At 47.4% G+C, this 17,134-nt stretch overlaps 1 protein-coding gene across 27 annotated transcripts in view; it reads right to left on the bottom strand.

The window, feature by feature from the left end:
* Positions 1-8,881: 8,881 nt before the first annotated feature.
* Positions 8,882-17,134, bottom strand: part of RBFOX2 (RNA binding fox-1 homolog 2) — a 169,633-nt gene continuing 161,380 nt past the window's right edge. For 7 of the 27 annotated variants that reach the window (XM_074580245.1, XM_074580070.1, XM_074580063.1 and 4 more), the window contains 4 exons: positions 13,995-14,071; positions 11,391-11,479; positions 10,370-10,442; positions 8,883-9,206 (listed from right to left, as the gene is read on the bottom strand). In XM_074580245.1, the coding sequence (XP_074436346.1) occupies positions 9,152-9,206; positions 10,370-10,442; positions 11,391-11,479; positions 13,995-14,071 (294 nt within the window). In that variant the 3' untranslated portion in view covers positions 8,883-9,151. Of the gene's footprint in view, positions 9,207-10,369; positions 10,443-11,390; positions 11,480-12,653; positions 14,072-16,431; positions 16,475-17,134 lie in introns of those variants that run through there. The other 20 variants (XM_074580091.1, XM_074580108.1, XM_074580100.1 and 17 more) reach the window with 10 other exon arrangements.

Below are 17,134 nucleotides of genomic sequence, written 5' to 3'. Positions count from 1 at the left end.
CCCGAGCGTTGGAGGTTTGGGCTGCCGCTGAAGGGTCGGTGTGATCCCAGGGCGAACAGGGAGCACCCAGCACAGCAGCTGGCTCATCCCCAGTGAGGTTAGCAACAGGGTTGGCCGGCACAAGTCACTGGAAGCTCCTGGATTGGGATTTGGCATTTTGAAATGCTTTAGAAATAACTAACTGCAGCAAGTCCCTACCCCCCCAGGAAAGGCTGGAGTTGTCTGGCTTCACCTCCCAAGCGCTGGGGTGTGTTACAATGCTGACAGGTAGGAAAGACCTGGAAAAGTCAGATCTTCGTTCCTTGCAAGGCACTTCTAGAAAGCAATTAATTGTCCTTCGTCTTGACAAATAAACAGATGAGCTCTTGCAGTCGTTTCCGTTTCCCCTCTCCCCCCTCCCTCCCAGCTCCAGCCTGGGAACCACACTGGAAGCTCTTCCCTGAACCACTCCTGGATCATCTGGAGCTGCAGGAGCCAGCGCTGGACGAGCTATGCCAGAAATGATCACGCAAGCAATCGAGAGCAAGCATGAAAAACACGTCTTGTCTGAATCAAAATTAAGCGCATCACGTTTTTTTTTCTCCCTGCCCCAGTGAAACAGCCAAAAGTGACGATGGACCGCGCAGAGGAGGAGACAGGGCTGTGGGCACAGGGGGCCATGGGTCGCCTCTCACCTCCCAGGACGTGATCCAAGTTGTTGGCACTCCAGAAGGCATTTCACCTCCAAACTGGTGCCGAAGATGCCGCAGTTGGATGAACTTGACTGACCTCCGAGCAAGTTACGGGACTAGATGACCTCCGCATGTCATCTTCCAACCCAAATTATTCTATGACTTTGGAATTTTTGTGTAAAGACAGAAAGGAAGCATGCAAATAACCCTCCCCACCAGCTGCTAAGCTCTCCTATCAGCGGGATGCTCAGGCTACCATCCCTCAGCCAGTGTAGCCAGCAGGCCAGCAGCAAAGCCCCTGAGAACAGGTCGTCCCTGCCACTGGCACAGGGATCAGGGCTTCTCCCTGGGCTTTTGGGCTCACATTCCTGATGCAGCTTGTCAGTGCCAGACAGAGACCCAGCCTGAGCTCACACTGGCCTCACCCCAGACTTCTTCTGCAAATCCGATTTGAATTCAGAAAATTATTTCAATGTGGTCCAAACACCCCTTTTCCAGCAAACGTTGCGATTTAGTGACTAAGTCCCCACCGCGCACCTGCCAAACGCAGCCCTGTGGCACAGGGACGCGTGCTCAGCGACCGCGTTGGTGGATCTTGGGCTGGCACCAAGCCCCGTGTCCCAGAGCCCACCTCCAGGTTGTTACCAAACCCTCTCCCCCCTGCTTCTTCCAGACGCGACAGCAGTACCCTCACCCGCAGCGGATGCTGCCTGCACACACTGCAATGGGCAGTGGGTTGGGATCAGCTACGACTGACTCGACATGTTTGTCTATTATTTATTATTGTTATTTACAGTTTATAGAAGGGGGACGTATTAAATCAGGGGCATTCACTTCCTTAGCCAACTTGCATGCCATTCGAAGAACCCGCATCAGCTTCCTTTGACGCGCCCTACTTCCGATAACCCCCTCTTGAGCAATGCAATAACATCACAACACTTCTAATGACTTATTAGTGAATTCCAGAATCGGGCATTTTATGGCTTTGCCTTGAAATGAAGGTAGGCTGGAAGACCAAGAGCACCTTTGCTCCACCTTGGAAGGGTGCCTCTGAAGCATTACCTTTCTCCCAGCGCAGCGGAGCTTCGTTTCAAGACCCCTCCCCAGCCTCACCGGTGCAGAATCCCTCGGAACCAGCTCTTCCACAACAATTATTCAGCCCTGATTTCCAGGCATCTAATTTTAGCAGTTACTGTCGAACATCCTCTCGAGTTATTGTTAGAATGAAATGAGGATCATCTGACAGGAACACATTGCAGCTCCTCGGTAAATACCGGGAAGGAAGGAACGCTTAAGGAGCTCGCGCGTCTTCCAGCATCATTACGGACAATCCTGCCACCCGGGGACGCACCTTATCCCACCCCTATTTGTCCCTGGTACTTTGCATTTCCAAAAGCAGTATGAAAACCCCGCGCTGGCCTCAGCCGCACTAGGCATGTTTCACTGTATCTTTTCGTTCAGTTATGAGTTTCCGTAATTACTTGCAAATTTGCCGCAGGGATTTTATTATTTGTTATTTTTAGGCTCATTTCAGCGGAAAAGGCATCTGATTATATGGATATATATTTGCATGACATCTTTCACTTGAGGACCTCTAAGCACTTCACAGAATACGAATGAATTTCTGCTTGTCTGCAGCGATACTCCTTTTACAGGCAGGACAACAGGAGCAGTGATTAAAAGACATGTCCAAACTCCCAGAGGAGATTTATGCCAAGCACAGGAACACCGGCTTCCAGTTGTGTGTGTTAACTATTAAACCTGTGCTAACACAGACAGCAGGAGGTTGGCTACACAGGCATTAAAGAAAATGCTGATACCGTAATTTGAAATGGTTGTCTCTCCTTCCACACTAACAGGTTCAAACACAGATTAGTCTTGGAAAACAAAAAAAAACAAACCACCAAACCCCCAAACCCAGAAAACCAGAGAGGTTCCCTTGTCAAATACCAAACAAATGGCCCCTTTTCTGCTAAATAAGCAGCGATGGGAAACAATGGCAAGGAAAGGCATGGGGTTATGGAGGGCTCGATGTATGAGCTGGGATTGTGCTGGGATTTTGCCAGCGTGACTTGCCACGGCTTCGCCCTTTACGACTGCGAAGAAGATCCCATCTCCCACCTCATTCTTCCAACCAGCTCCCCCTTCTTTGCGTTTTACCTGCCAGGGAGATGCACCAGCGAAATCCATCCAGATACACTGAAAAACAGACAAGAAGAGCCAGCAGACTGGTGTTTCTCTCTTTTATTTAAAAACAGTGCTTCATTACCATTTGCAAAGGGTTAGGAAGGGTTTCCCCCCTTGCTTAGAGTTTATAAAAGCCAGCAACATGATCAATAATTTATACACATGGATAGTAATACAAAAAAAAGGAATAAAAGCTAAAGATCTAACTACTCCGACCTTCACAATTCCAGCTACTTGATAATAATAGGAATAACCCAATGAATACTGTATGGTCTGAAAGCTACTATACAATATGATACTTAACGAGGGAGGGCGGGAAGTTAGAGGCTGTCACAAAGCCCTGGGATGCAGATACTGCTTCTCCAGAGTCAGCGGGGAAATGGGACCCTGGGCAAGCGGCTCGGGCGTCCTAGGAAATGATCCAGGGGAAGGGAACGCATCCCACTCGGAACACGTCCTGTTCCCCGGCGGTACCTGGCAATGGGAGGTGCTGGGGAGACTGCGTGAAGGGGCAAGTCCGTCGCTGCCATTGGAGGTGCTGCGGCATCTCAGCCTTGCACGGAAAATCTCCAAGTCTCAAGTAGATCAGCCTGTGAGGTCAGTAAAATACTCCACCAGCTCCATTATCGCTCTACAGCCCTGGTTCTCATTTGCTATCAGCCCCAGGTTTTAGCTCCAGCTATTTACAAGCAGGATTTATCATATAAAAAAAAAAATAAAAAAAGGGGGGGGGGAAATCCAAAACCAAATCATATCCCCCGGGGTAAAAGAGGATTATTTCGTCACTTGATAATGCAGCCAAATCAAGCTGCCAAAACTACAACATGCGCGCACACACAAAATACTGTGAACAGAAAAAAAATAGAAAAACATGACCAAAACTGAGACTACTTATGTGGGAGGCCTGATTTCTGTAATGAATTCACTCCTCGGGGAAGCAACAAGCCCCTCCACCAGCAGAGAACTGGGAATCTGGCAAGAGATTTATTGACCCACTTCAGAACAACAACAACAACAAAAGAATATAAAGAAGAAAAACCATTCCTAAGATTAACTGGCATTTTGCTGTCTGCCAGACAAATGAATATTGGGGTGGACGGCTTTAAGACACCAGCAATCTCCTGGTGAAATCAGGCAAGATTTTTGGCTGATGAGTTTTTGCTCTACCACGAGTCGAGAGGCAGCGTGGGCAGCTTGTCTCCGGCACAAGCCTGGACCAGCTGCAGCCTGCCACCCAGAGAGGACAACCGCGGGCAGCGCTTTCAACCACCGGCAAGAAGAAGTTGCCCTCCAGGGTTAGCAGTGGCAGCAGAGCCGGGAGTTGGACGTCCCAAGTCCCACCAAGGCTGCCATCGATGCACGTGCTGCAGAGGGACGGGTCTATCCTGCCAACTCCTGGCTGGAGCAAAGCGTACCGGGGAGAAACCCCAGAGCCTACTTGAAAAGGGCCCCATTTCACACTCTGGCTATCAGACTCCTGCTTGCCTTGTTGACTGGAGTTTTCATCATAGAAGAGAAGTTTACTGGGGTTGGAGGGCAGAGAGGGCAATCAGTAAGGTGGGGGTGGAGGGAAGGGGCTTTTCAGACATTGACATCACCAAAAATAGTGTTTTATGCAACAAAGAATCAAGTCTCACTGGTGTATACTACAAAATGTTTGACATTTTCCAAGAGCATGACAAAATAAAAACACAAAGAAGTTTACATTGGATGTTCATCTTGTTCACTAGGTTGTTCCCCGCCCCCCCCCCCCCCTCCTATTTTAAGACAGTGCAAACAGGTAACACACTTTAAAAATCACCCCTCTGCACCGAGGACAGCATCCCCCCGACCCTGCCAGGCCTGAGGGTCAGCAGGCTGCCTGCCGCGCTGCCCGCACGCTTTCCCTTTGGAGCTAGACTCAGCAAAAGCGCTCCCCAGAGCTGTTGTTTGGTTTTCCCTTTATTGAATTCCTAAGTGCTCCCCAAACCTGTTCTCCACTTGCCTCCTCCTTTGGGGCTGGGATGGGAAGCTACTGACAGGGACGGGTTGGGGAAAAACACGGGTAGGAACTGGGAGGCTCTGCTTTGTATTCCCCGCTGCCGAAGCTCTGGGTGCTGGAATTGAAACCCCAGCAGCCAGTGTCTCTTTTCAGGCAAGGAAATGGTTTCATTAACCGTTTTCACAACTAGCACTCGAGCCAGCCATTCAGATAACCCTCCTCAGCTCTCACCGTGCACTTCGCATCCACAGATCTCAAAATGGGTGAGAACAGGGGATAAACTTTCACTTCACTTTAGGGATGGGGAAGCAAATTCTAGAGCAGCAACACAACTGCTCCTTGAGGATCACTGACAGAGCCCTGACCAAAACACAGGTCTCCGACTCCTGAGCTAGCACTCGCTCTCGGGCACCGAAACAGCCAAGCCACAGCTAATTAAAAACATGGCTTTGTCTATCTGAACTCATGACACAGGATCCATGTAACCGCTTAACCTGGGAATAGCTGGCTATAGCAGGCTCATTCTGACCTCCCCGTTGTCTCCAGGTCCCGTTGTGACTTTTCCTAGAAAAGCCAACCCACCTCCACCAGTGCAGCCTCCCTAGTGCGGGGACAGAGACAACCGTTTGTTAACGTGCTGGGCATCAATGTAACTTATTCCCAGTAGAGAATATGCTATACCAGTAGAAGCCATCTTTGTACCAGCACAACTGTACCCACAAGGAAAGATACATCAGCACATAAAATAAATGAACTCTTCGATCCAAAATTTTACCAGTATGATATCATGTGCTGGCCAGACCTATTGCAAGACAGTACAAACAGCAACACTTAAAGAAACATCTTTCCCTCCACATCAAGAGGAATCCCAGATGCCACCAGACGAGGTGGTGACAAATAGAAAGCTACTTGCCAGGCTGCCTGTGCGGTTTCCCTTGGAAAGCCAAACCCTGCTTTGCGAGGGACCTGTGACTCCAGACCCACCTTGGGGACAAGCACTAGCTGCCATCAGTCAAATAAGCCAGGGCCCAGTTTAATTCATTAAGTGTAATTCATTTTGCATAGGGAGAGATATAGGCTTTGTCCTCACTTCTTCAGAAGATGGATATAGCCACAGCTTGGCTACTCTGAATGCATCTCAAGCCAGTTCATAACACATCTGAGTCAAACCAGAGCTGTTGTTTGCCAAGAGGGAAGGAAAGGCTGAAGAGCCCTCCTTGCCACGGCACAACACTCACTCGAGAAACCTCGCTGCAAAATTCCAGCTGGTGTGCAAGTTTTTGGGAGGTCTTGTGCTCCGAAGACCTGGAACCAGCGAGCCACCTCCACCCCCCAGCCGTGTAAGCATCTCAGCATCCCCTCTACAGCCCAATGCTGAGAGCAGGGAGCTGGGCCACCAGTGAGTAACTACGAAGTCGAGGAGACACCGGCTGGTTAATGCACCAGCCTGGCAGGGAGTGACTGGAGCAGGCCGGGCTCGGCTACAGGAGGGATTAGGCTGGATGGTCTAGATCAGGTATTACTCGGAGATCATACTGCAGGGGACCACGGCCCTGCAAAGGTTGGGCGCTTCTGCACTAAACCCTTCAACTCCTAATATACTTGGGTGGGCTGAAGCTGCCATGCATAGACTCTGCTTGGAGGCAGAAATGGGGCTGGCCTCCCTACTCTCAGAGAGGCCAAGTGGCGGGGGGGTGGGGGTGGGATTGCAGGCGACTTTGCCAGGGCAGGGGAGGGCACTTGGGGAAGGAGAGCCCAGCTTTTTGGGAGCTGCAGTCAGAACCAGCTGAACTGAAAGGTAGAAAAGGGGCAGAGGAACGAGCAGCTGCCCCTGCCGGGCTCTGCAAGCCGCACTCCTCTCACTGGCAGCCTGCAGACCCGCTCCACGAGGAGCTGCGGGCAAGGGAAAGGACGGCCTCACTCAGCCCCTCCACCCTGCAGGTGGGTAGAACAAGTCCAGTAGAGGCTTTTGCTGCATCTCAGCTCCAGAAGTCCCCTGGCTGCCCTGTGGTGGAAATGGCTCCCCTTGAATTATGACTATTTCTATCACGAGTCCTCCCTCCCCTACCCCAACTCAGTAAAAGCTCCCAAGCACCCCCTCATTTCCTAGATTTTGTGAAAAGCCCCAACACCCTGTTCCCCCCTCCCCATTTTCAAGCTAATTAAAATATTTATATACAAACAACAAAAAAAATTGTCATAACAGCAACAAACCAAACTTTGGCTTGAAAAAAAAAAGTTTAAAAACCAACAATAAAACCAGCAAAAAAAAAAAATAAAAGGTGGCCAACAGGCTGGCAGTTTGGTGTCCCCTTTATCTAGCTATTCCTCCAGAGAATCAATAGCTTCAGGGTCTCTAGCTTAACTAATGGCTTCCCCATTCTTCCCATCTGAGGTGCCTCCTCTCTGCTCCACACAGAGCGGCTACGCGTATCGCTGGGGAAGAGCAAAAAAATGCGTGGTTATGTGTGGCTGGGCCACGACACCTCCCTGGGAGCTCCGCTTGTTAACGTTGCTTAGTGTTAAATGCAGGAGGGTTTCCTATTCCGCTGTCAGCAGTGGATGGAGAAGCAGGTGTACGCCTGGAGCTGGAGAGGCTCCACCAACAAACCCACACTCCCAACAGCCCTTCTGGGGGCGGTGAGCTCACCCCAGTACCAATCCAGGGAGTCGAGGCAGCCTCATAAAACCGTGCTACTGCATTTCTCTAACACGCGGTTAGAGACCCTGCCTCTGAGCACTGGGGTTACTGGGAGCACTCCAGGAGCCAGCAGCCAAGCGAGGAGGGCTGGAGAGCAGCAACTCCCCATCACAGCACAGCTCACGCAGTCATCTAAAAATTCTGACTTTGAAAAACAGCGAAATCACTGTATGCGAGAGCAGAAGGGAGATGGTCTTGGGAGTTGTGGAGCCCTCCCCTAAATAGTCTCTCTGCTTCCAAATCTTCTAATATGTAGTGTCTATATGGACTCAGCAGAGCAGGTGCACAACTTTCTATGAGAGGCTGGGCAAAACAGAACCAGGGGCTACAACGCAACTACGTAAGGGCCTGAAATAGCTTGTGGTGGGAAGTTCCTATGAATTCAGAGCTTGCACAAACTCCTCCTGCCTTTCCTTAAACTCCTGACTGAAACAAAACTACTTCAGGATCACGTTTAGTTATAAAAGCCCCTCTTCCCCTACACAAACCCACAAGCTTGCCCCTTGCCTCAGCAGCTTATACATGACTTGTTTTTCCTCACTCATGTTATTTGAAACAGATTACTTGCAGAAGCACCTAAGCAGCTCAGGATGAACAGAAGGTGAGACCTTGCGCGCTGGATCTCTTGAGCACCGCACTGATGCAGGATTTTTCAGCTAGCTTTCTTCCTCTGCAAGGCTGCACGCGCTTCACCTCCGCCAGTTTAACCACTTGCTGTCCACAACAGAGGTATTCTGTGTGATGCTGCATTGCATCTGCCACTCCTCGAGGAACGAAAGGGGAGGAAAGGGACAGCAAAGGAGAAAGATCTTGAAAAGGAGGAAGGAAAACTAAGATAATTACAGCCATCAGCAATGGACAACAATCAGCTAGAATAACTTGTGTGGGGTGGGGAAAGATCATCCTCGTCAAAAACTCCTTCCAAAGTCTTGTCCCCTGTACAGCCGGTAACAGCCAAAGTCTTTGGGCAGGTTGAGGAAATCTTCTCTTGCCAAGTCTAAAATCCTGACACTGCTGAAACTGTCCCAAACCTGTGCGCGTCAGATGGTGATAAAAACGAGGAAAGTCTCTGCATTTCCCCCATTTTCGAATGTAAATGACTATTTCCCACCAGCATTAAGGTCCCAGCCACAGCCAAAGAGTGCTTCCTTCTGTCGACCAGAAACACAGCAGGTGGAGACTTCTCCCTTGCATCCTCCTGTCTCACAGACACCAAGCACCAGACCCAGGGAAGTAACTGTCTGCGTGTTCCTGATCAATCACATGGTATCGGTTTCTAACAGCTTTCCTTATCGCTAATCGCCTTTTCCGTGATTGGTAGGATAAGCTATGCACCAACATACAGACACGGAAATGCATTATTTTTACCACAGTTAAAAAAACCCCAAAAACGAAAACAAAAAACAAAAAAATGCACAATCTTTGGAACAAAAGAATTAAAGGCAGAAATTTAAAGGAAAAAAAAATACATATTCAAAGAACATAGTGAGGTATAAAAAAGTATTTTCTCTTTTGTTTTTCCTCCTCGTCTTGCTATAGAGTTCCTCTACTAGTAAATATTGCAATAGCCAGGCCTCATGAACTGGGGGGGCTGTCCCACTTGCAGGGGGCTCACGTCACTTCAGTAGGGGGCAAATCGGCTGTAGCCACCTCGGTATAAACTCGCCTGTAGAAATTAAATGAGAGAAGAGTTTGTTAGGAGGTCAACTGTTAAGAAATGCTCGGGACAGCACCCGAATGCTCTCAGAAGGACTAACAGACATCTCCTGGCACTGACCCGCCACCATCAGCACCTCTTAAGAAGCAAGAGAGGTGAACCTTGCCTGCAAAACCAAAGACATGGCTCAGGAGGACATGCTCACGGCCAGCCAGATGCAGGTGAAGCTCGGCAGGTCTCAGTGAAAGGGAGTTCAGTACCAGAGATGGGACTCATAAGTCCCACTTTCTGACCCAGTTGTCTAGGCTGTCTTTAGGGATAGCAGAGACGAGGACTTCTAGGATGCTCTTTACCACACCTTAAGGTAAAGGTCTAAACCAGACACGACGACCTGGCATCCTAGAAGTACCTGCTTTTCCTTTATCAACCCTAAAGAGAATCCACATGATGAGCTGAGGCTCAAACAGAGGTGCTACACTGCAGATATCTATATTTAGGTGTCTCTTTCTCTGAACACATTTGTATTCCAGCCTTTGCAACAACACAGATACTGCGCTGGCTAGAAGCAGATGGGCAAGCATGTGTTTTCAGCAAGCTGCTCCACTCCCCTCCGATGCCAGCATACCTCATTCCTGCCCTTGTGTAACTATTGCTGGCAGGCAGGACACCGCATCCTTCCACTAGTGGAAGAGCAAATCAAGTGGAGCAGCTTTGCTGCAAGATGTCACGAGAACAACTTATTCCCTTGCTTCCTAGAACTGATTTCTCAACATGCAAGATGAGCCTTTAAAGTTAATGAATATAGCAAGAAAGGGTGTCTTACATCTCTAACTACTTCTGATTTTTGCTCTATATATGACCTCGATATAGTTCTACTGATTCACCAACAATGTTCTGGCTCCTGACATTTCAAGTCATTCTTCTGCCATCTCCTTTGTACTAGGTGATGTGCAAGACCACATAATAACTGATATCCTACAACCTGGCTCCTTTCCTACTGCACACACAAACATATGAGTGCAGAACAACTGGGAACCCAGCACTGCAGCTAAGGACCTCCTCCCTCGACAAAAAAGTTTTTCTGGGTGAATTTTCATTACCTGATCCCCAGTGAACAGCCGTTCCCCACGCTGGAAAATGAGAAACAGCACAAGAAAGAAAATCCCACTTACCACAGCGCCAACTCCGTAGCTAGCGGCAGGGGCAAGGGCGTGGTAAGGATCTGCTGTGTACACCCTGCCATAACTGAAGAGAGGGAGAAAAGATATTAAAAAAAAAAAAGGTCACTTTGGAGGGGCAGAAAAACAGCTGTCTGACCACAGGCAACGGAAGATGCAGCATGCCCTTCTACACATATGTATGCATACATGCACACACATACACGCAGGCAGCCCCTCTCTGAAGAGATCCTACGGGCATGCTGCCATGCATCGTATGAGATGGGCGAGATAACAGCCTGCAAGGAGGAATGTGGCAGAAGCCATGAGCTTGACCTGTAGGAAAGATGTCAGCACCTTTGACATGACAGCTAGTGCAGCCCTTACCTCGCGTGATGCAATTTGGGAGGAGAGTGACTGCTAATGCTACTGGCACGGTAACAGCTGCTAAACGGAAAGCAGCGAGGGATTCTCCAGAATGAAAAGGGACTATAAACTTTAATGGTCTTGCATGCGCTAGGATTAAAACACAGCCTCACTGCACAGGAGATGAAAAATCTTAAGGCAAGCACTCTGATGACAATAATCCTTTGTATCTATATAGGGCTGCACGTTAAAGCATCCTAGAGTACTGTATGAGCTGAGTAATTTTTACTTTACGGATGGGGAGAGAAATGCACCCAGTGATTAAACAACCTGCCCAGAGTCACACAGCAAGGAGCTGGCAAGGCAAGCCAGGTCTTTTGTCCCTGAGGCCGTAACCACACTGCCTCCTTTGTGCAGAGAATCACAAGGATAGGGAAGAGGCCAGGATTTGTGCCAGCTCACATACACCGGAGGGCAACACTGCCCGGCAGCAGAGAGACAAACTGTGCATTCAAGTCTTTCATGTCGGGTTGTGCATGCATGTGTGCGCGTGCGAGTGCAAGTGAGACAAATAAACGGGGAAAGAAGGAGAAGTACTGTAATGGATCAATGCTCCTTGAATCCCTGAGCACAGCAAGCTAGCCCCCGTGGACGCCTCCCCCTTACATACCCATCGCTGTAAGCTGCTGCAGCGGCTGCAGCGGCCGTGGCTGCTGTTGCAGTAGCAGGCTGTGCATATCTGTAGGCTGCGTATCCACCCTGCAGGAGAGAAGAGAACTGACTTTACAGATACCTGTCCACTCACGCAGAGCATAAAAAAAAATAAAAATTAAAAAAAAGTCACACACATCACAAGGAGAGGAAGTGTTTCAAACTGCATCGGCTCCCATGTCATGTCTATCGCAAGCATTGCCCATTAACTCATGTATTCTTTTCCTCAGAAGGACTAGGGAGACTCTTCCACTACCCTGTTGTTTAGCAGAAGGAATAAACTAAAGCAAGCCTGAGCATGGTTATATCCCTGCAGGAAATTAAGTTTTGCACGGAGGAACTGAAAACCAGAGGAGAGATGAAATCTTGCATGCGATGTAATTTTTATGTCCCCTTCCTCTTACACTGGGGAAATCAGAGGTAAGCACTTTCTGTGAAATGTATATTTTAGAAAAGGGACCATTCAGAGAAATTCCTGCTTCCCCCCCCCCCCCCCCCCCATCTCTTTTTTTAAGCCTGGGAAACCCAAAAGGCTAAAATTTAATTTGGTCCACATGCATAAAAGTACCAATAGCCAGAGAAGCCAAAAAGCAACCAGAAAAAGATGGCCAGAGAAGCCAGCCTCTGGTGGTCTCAGGGCTGGCAACAAGCAAACTGACACAGGTACAAACCAGATCATTCTTCCCTCCCTCTATGTAAGAGGGGAAAAGGTCAGGGGAAATTATGCCAGAACATATTGCTCTGCATTTCTGCCCATGCTGTACACCTGTAGTGAAGGTCTTTAAGACATTTACTTAGGTAACAGTAAGTTACCTAAGTAACTTAAGAGTTAACTAAACATATACTAAAAACATAGTTACAGCTGGGTTGGCAAAATGCGAATCCCGACCCAGTGAAAGACCTGTGGGTCTCCTCCTGGAACTCCCACAAGGAGCTCTCGGGGTAGAGGGAGACCTGTCTCAGACAGGCGGCTCTGCACACCCTGCAATAATGAAGGATGGAGGCCAGCCCCCTTTCAGACCAGGGGTGAAAGCTGCACGGCCGGCAGCAAAGCGGGCTCTGAAGCCCAGGTTAGATCTTTCTTTATTGTACACTTCTGAACACATTTTTGTTAACTTGGGGAGGGCAATGGTAAATGAACCGTGGCTTTGCTAGAAACACAATGAGCCATAAATAACATCAGAAAATTCCAGATTGCTTCTGGCTTTTTTTTTTTTTTCTTCTCCAATTGACATTTCAGAGTTTGAAGGACCAGAAAGCAGACTTAAGCTTTCCACCTCCCGAATCAGCTCAACATACCCCTACCACTTCTTCCCTATAGATCTTTTGTGTATATCTAAAAGTACAAGATCAGCTCTACTACAGGACTGTGTGTTTGCTCAGCACTGCTCAGTTTTGGACTAGATAGCTTTTAAATTAGAAGTAATGTTTTTGAGTTAATTTTGGTTGCTTTTGTGGGGCCTGCGTTAGCCCCACGAAGGCTAACGTGCTATCCAAAACACACCTGGGGACCCTTTCATACTCTGTAGGAGAGGGACTTACAGCCTCTTCAATCTTCTGATTAACAGAAGAAAGAGCAACACAAAACTACGCCTCTGAAACATCCCCACGTTGCGTGAAAGAGATGTCATGTTACAATTTTGCCTTTTAATCTCATCTAGCTGTTTCAATCCCTGCATTTGGGATTGACCATCTGGGGAGGCGTAGCTTGGTTCTGGCATGCTATCATTGCACCACCATTACTCCCACCTCCAAAACACGACAGAGAAGAGAGGAATGAGGTACAGCCTTAGTCCAAATCAAACCTTCATCACCTTCACTATATTAAGACAAAACTTCATACCAATACCATTGTGGTATTCCCTTAAATTCATGAGCTTCCTGAACTCTTGACGGGGTCTGCCACTTGGGGCGCATGGGACATTTTTGCCTGTCAGAACCTTCTTCAGGGCAGCCAGCTTCAGTGGGCACCCATATTCCTCCCAGTCTGCCCCACACTTGCCAGCCACATTTCAGATCAGAAGCCATTTCAAATGTGCCTGGCACATACGCTGAACATGACACTGAGATGCAGTTTGAAACCAAAAAGGGTTATCATGTAATTCTCTTAACTCATGTCTCTCATAACGGAAAATGAAACCAAACCAAACCAAAACAAAAAAAAAGAAGAAGAAAAGAAAAGAAGGGTTGGAATCAGGTGTGGGAGGGGGAATGGCGTAACATTTATTAATCAAAATTAAAAACTAAGCATGCTGACATCTGGAGCTAGAACAACCAGCAAAGTCACCACGTTCAGACTCATATTGGCTAGTTCTATCCATCCCAGCATTCTCTTGGGACAGCAGTTCGCCCTAGGCTCTACCACAAGCTCAGTGAAGTACACAGCCTCAAGTACTAGAGCGTGCAGCCACAACAACCTGCTATTACGGAAACAGTCAGTCACCACTGGAGTTAACATTCCAACCTTAACGACTCCCACAGACTCCCGCCCTCGCCCCCCAAAATGGCTCCCACCCTAGCCCTGTCCCACACCACAATGTTAATAATTATAACAAGCAATAACCCATCTGTTATATCAGAGAAGGGAACAGAGACTCCACTGAGAGATTTAGAGCGGGATGTTAACATTTCTTCAGTCAACTGCACAACAAACAAAAAAAACAGGAGAAATAATTCATTGGAGAAATGAAGTTAAGAAATAGCTGACATGTGTATTGCTTTTTAACCATGCACTGATGCAAAATTGAAGCTACTGTTAATTTAAAAAAAAAAAAGTCACAGGATAGAGGTACACACACATGGGCAGACCTGCTCAGTTCAAAGCAGTCTGCAAATTCTACTTGTGTGTACTTCAAATAAAACCAAAAATGGGGATTATAATGGCCATGGTACGTTCCTGTCATAGGAGCAATGAGTGTGGACAGCTGGGGAATTTCTGACCGGGGATGTATTTAGCATGACCATCAAGTCCAAATACACCAAAACAGGGTGAAGGAAGGAGGAGGAAACTTGTGACTATTACTCATTATTTCGTTAAATGCTTTCACCAAGCTCTGGGACCAGTACACAGCAAAGGAAACACCGTGCAGGTTGCCTTACCCAGCTGATGCTCCTGTTCTCCATAACCCAGGACCCACCTATAATTCCATCAGTGCATCTAAAGCCCTGCTCAGCTTGTCCAATGCACCAGTTATTTTCTCCTGCTATTCCTGTTCACACACAACTTTAACTGGTATGCAGAGCTCATCCATAACCATCCCTACACAGTCCTAACACCCCTAGTGATTTCTGATGCCCCTCACTTCGGCTGCTCTAGTAAATATAAACTATAACAGAGTAGAGCATCTTCAACAAACATGAACAATCGTGTTTCCCAATAAAAGAAAAAATCATAATAATAATAATTAAAAAAAAGGCCCTTGCTAAGCTGCACCACACTCCTCCAGTGCCACAGCCAAACTGCAACAGAAGACACCATCGAGTGGCATAGTACCTGAAACCCAGGACAGCCATGCAAACTCCCACTCCATCTATATTTAAGTGAAGTCATTTCACAGGGAGAGGTTCCACCTAGGTTCAGTTTTTAAAACCTTTAACCTTGTCTCAAAAGAAATGAGTGTGGCTGAGCTTCTTGCGAAGATGTTAAGTCAGGGATGTTTCTATCAAAGGGACAGTTTAAACACTGCCTCAACAAGGAAATAGGAGAACTAAGGAAAAGGCTTATGCATTTTTACTGGGCAGTAACAACCGAAAGGACTGCCTAAATCAAGATTGGTCTTGTCCGATACAGTCTTTTGGATTGTCTGGGGAGCATGTGAGAGATGAACACAACTCTAAATGTTGCTTATTTTAATTCAAGTTCTCTTTCTCTGAATATTCTGTCAGTGCTGCTGGGGCTGTGCTAAACCCCTTTCTCCACGTGAGTGTGTAGCACTTGAGCCTACAAGAGCTCAACTGTCAAACAACCGTATTTGCTCAGGTATTCACAAAAGCACAAATTTAAAATTACTCTTCTGTGATGTTATCGTCCTTGGCTCATCAATGAAGCAAGAATTTTTTTTTTTAATTTCTTCTTTAACATCAGTTGACAGCTTTTTCAATATTGTCACATATTCCCAGAAATAACACAAACATGACAAAACAACATATAAAGGAAGCTGCAATCCTAACTAAAGCAGCATTCCAATTACTGAGTGTGTTAATGTAGAAAAACGAGCACTTTAAGACTATACAGTTCAGCTCAAATTAAGTCCATCTTCTCTTCCACTCTTCACATCCATAATAGGTGATCAATCCAATGAGAACATGAGGAACTACATCTTACTATGTCAGTGTGTCCTATGGTATAAGCCTCCCTTTTCTTTTTCCCTTGGTGTCTTAGACAGGAGTACAAAGTGTCTTGCTGGCCTTCTTTACTCCAAAGAGCCTTTATGCCACTAAGACACAAGCGTTCCCATAGCCCTGGAGAAACATGTAGCTCTTGGTATCAGTTAGATGCGTTTGACCACCTGCCAGGTTCAGGCAGTGAGCCTGATTTTAGGATCTTTTATTTGTCGTATCTCAAATGTGTGTTCTCCACCCACAAACTGCCCTATAACAGAAGTTAAGAAGCAGAAAAGACTAAACCATTTCCAGTATTTCTGTATTAGAAGGGTGGCATATGTGCACCAGGAATGAGCATGAATGAATTAAAAGAGGTGACAGGACAACAGTGTCCATTGCAGCAGGTGCTTCTACATGGTAATGGGACAAGCATGACCTTGTTAACCCTTCCATTGAATTTATATTATTTTTTTGTTTGAATGAAATGCCACTTGGTGTGAAATCTGGACACATGCCGCCCTGCTACAGCAGGGGCTCGGATCACACGTGAGTCTGCGCTGCCCTAAAAAAGCCTCTGTTCCCATCTCTAATGTGGTGCTGGAATGGTTAGTATAATTCAGTTTTTTCCACTGCAATCCACAATCTGATCGGTTGGCAGGTCACACTGGCACTCCTACCTGAGGTATTTTAGCGCTAATGATTGGTTCCTGTAAGACTATTCTATAACAGAACACAGGAAGAGCAGTTCAAAAAAACACAGCTGTGGAAAGAAACAATCATACAAACAGCCCGCGGCAGGGCTCACCAGCCTTTTCTTTCCAGTGGATGCAAGCACGCTTTTCACAGGCAGCAGCGGTCTTCGCACAGGTGGGTTTGTTTGGGTTCCCCCCCCGCCACCCAGATTGACCCCATTGTAGAAGAAAGATAACCTTTCTTATGATCCGAAATGAAGCCCTCTGCATCCTGGGGCAGGTTGTTTTATGAATTCAGGTGTCTTGCCAGAGTGGGACGCATCCAACAAGAGATGGAATGCCTTCTTCACAGAAGAAATGGCTAGCAGGATGGTTGCCCCAGGAAAGAAAAAAGGAGTGAGGAAGAGGAGGAGGAGGAAAATGAGAAATTGGTGCATAACATGTATGCAGAAAAAGCAGCCCAAACTTGGGACAGTTCCCTTTCATCTTACCTAACACTAACCAGCCCCTGCCAGCTCAGCTCCTTTCCACCCTTCCTTGACACAACCCTACGGACTCAGAAGACCTAAGGGAACTCAAATTTAACTTTCCTCTGAGTCCTAACTGAAGCGCCCTCTGACCCCCCTTCCACAATCTGGACAAGCCTTTCACAGCAACCAGAGTGGCGTAAGCACTGCAGTGAAAAGCG

Source organism: Larus michahellis, chromosome 1, assembly GCF_964199755.1.
Source record: "Larus michahellis chromosome 1, bLarMic1.1, whole genome shotgun sequence".
Lineage (NCBI taxonomy): Eukaryota > Metazoa > Chordata > Aves > Charadriiformes > Laridae > Larus > Larus michahellis.
This window is presented reverse-complemented; position numbering and strand designations above follow the sequence as displayed.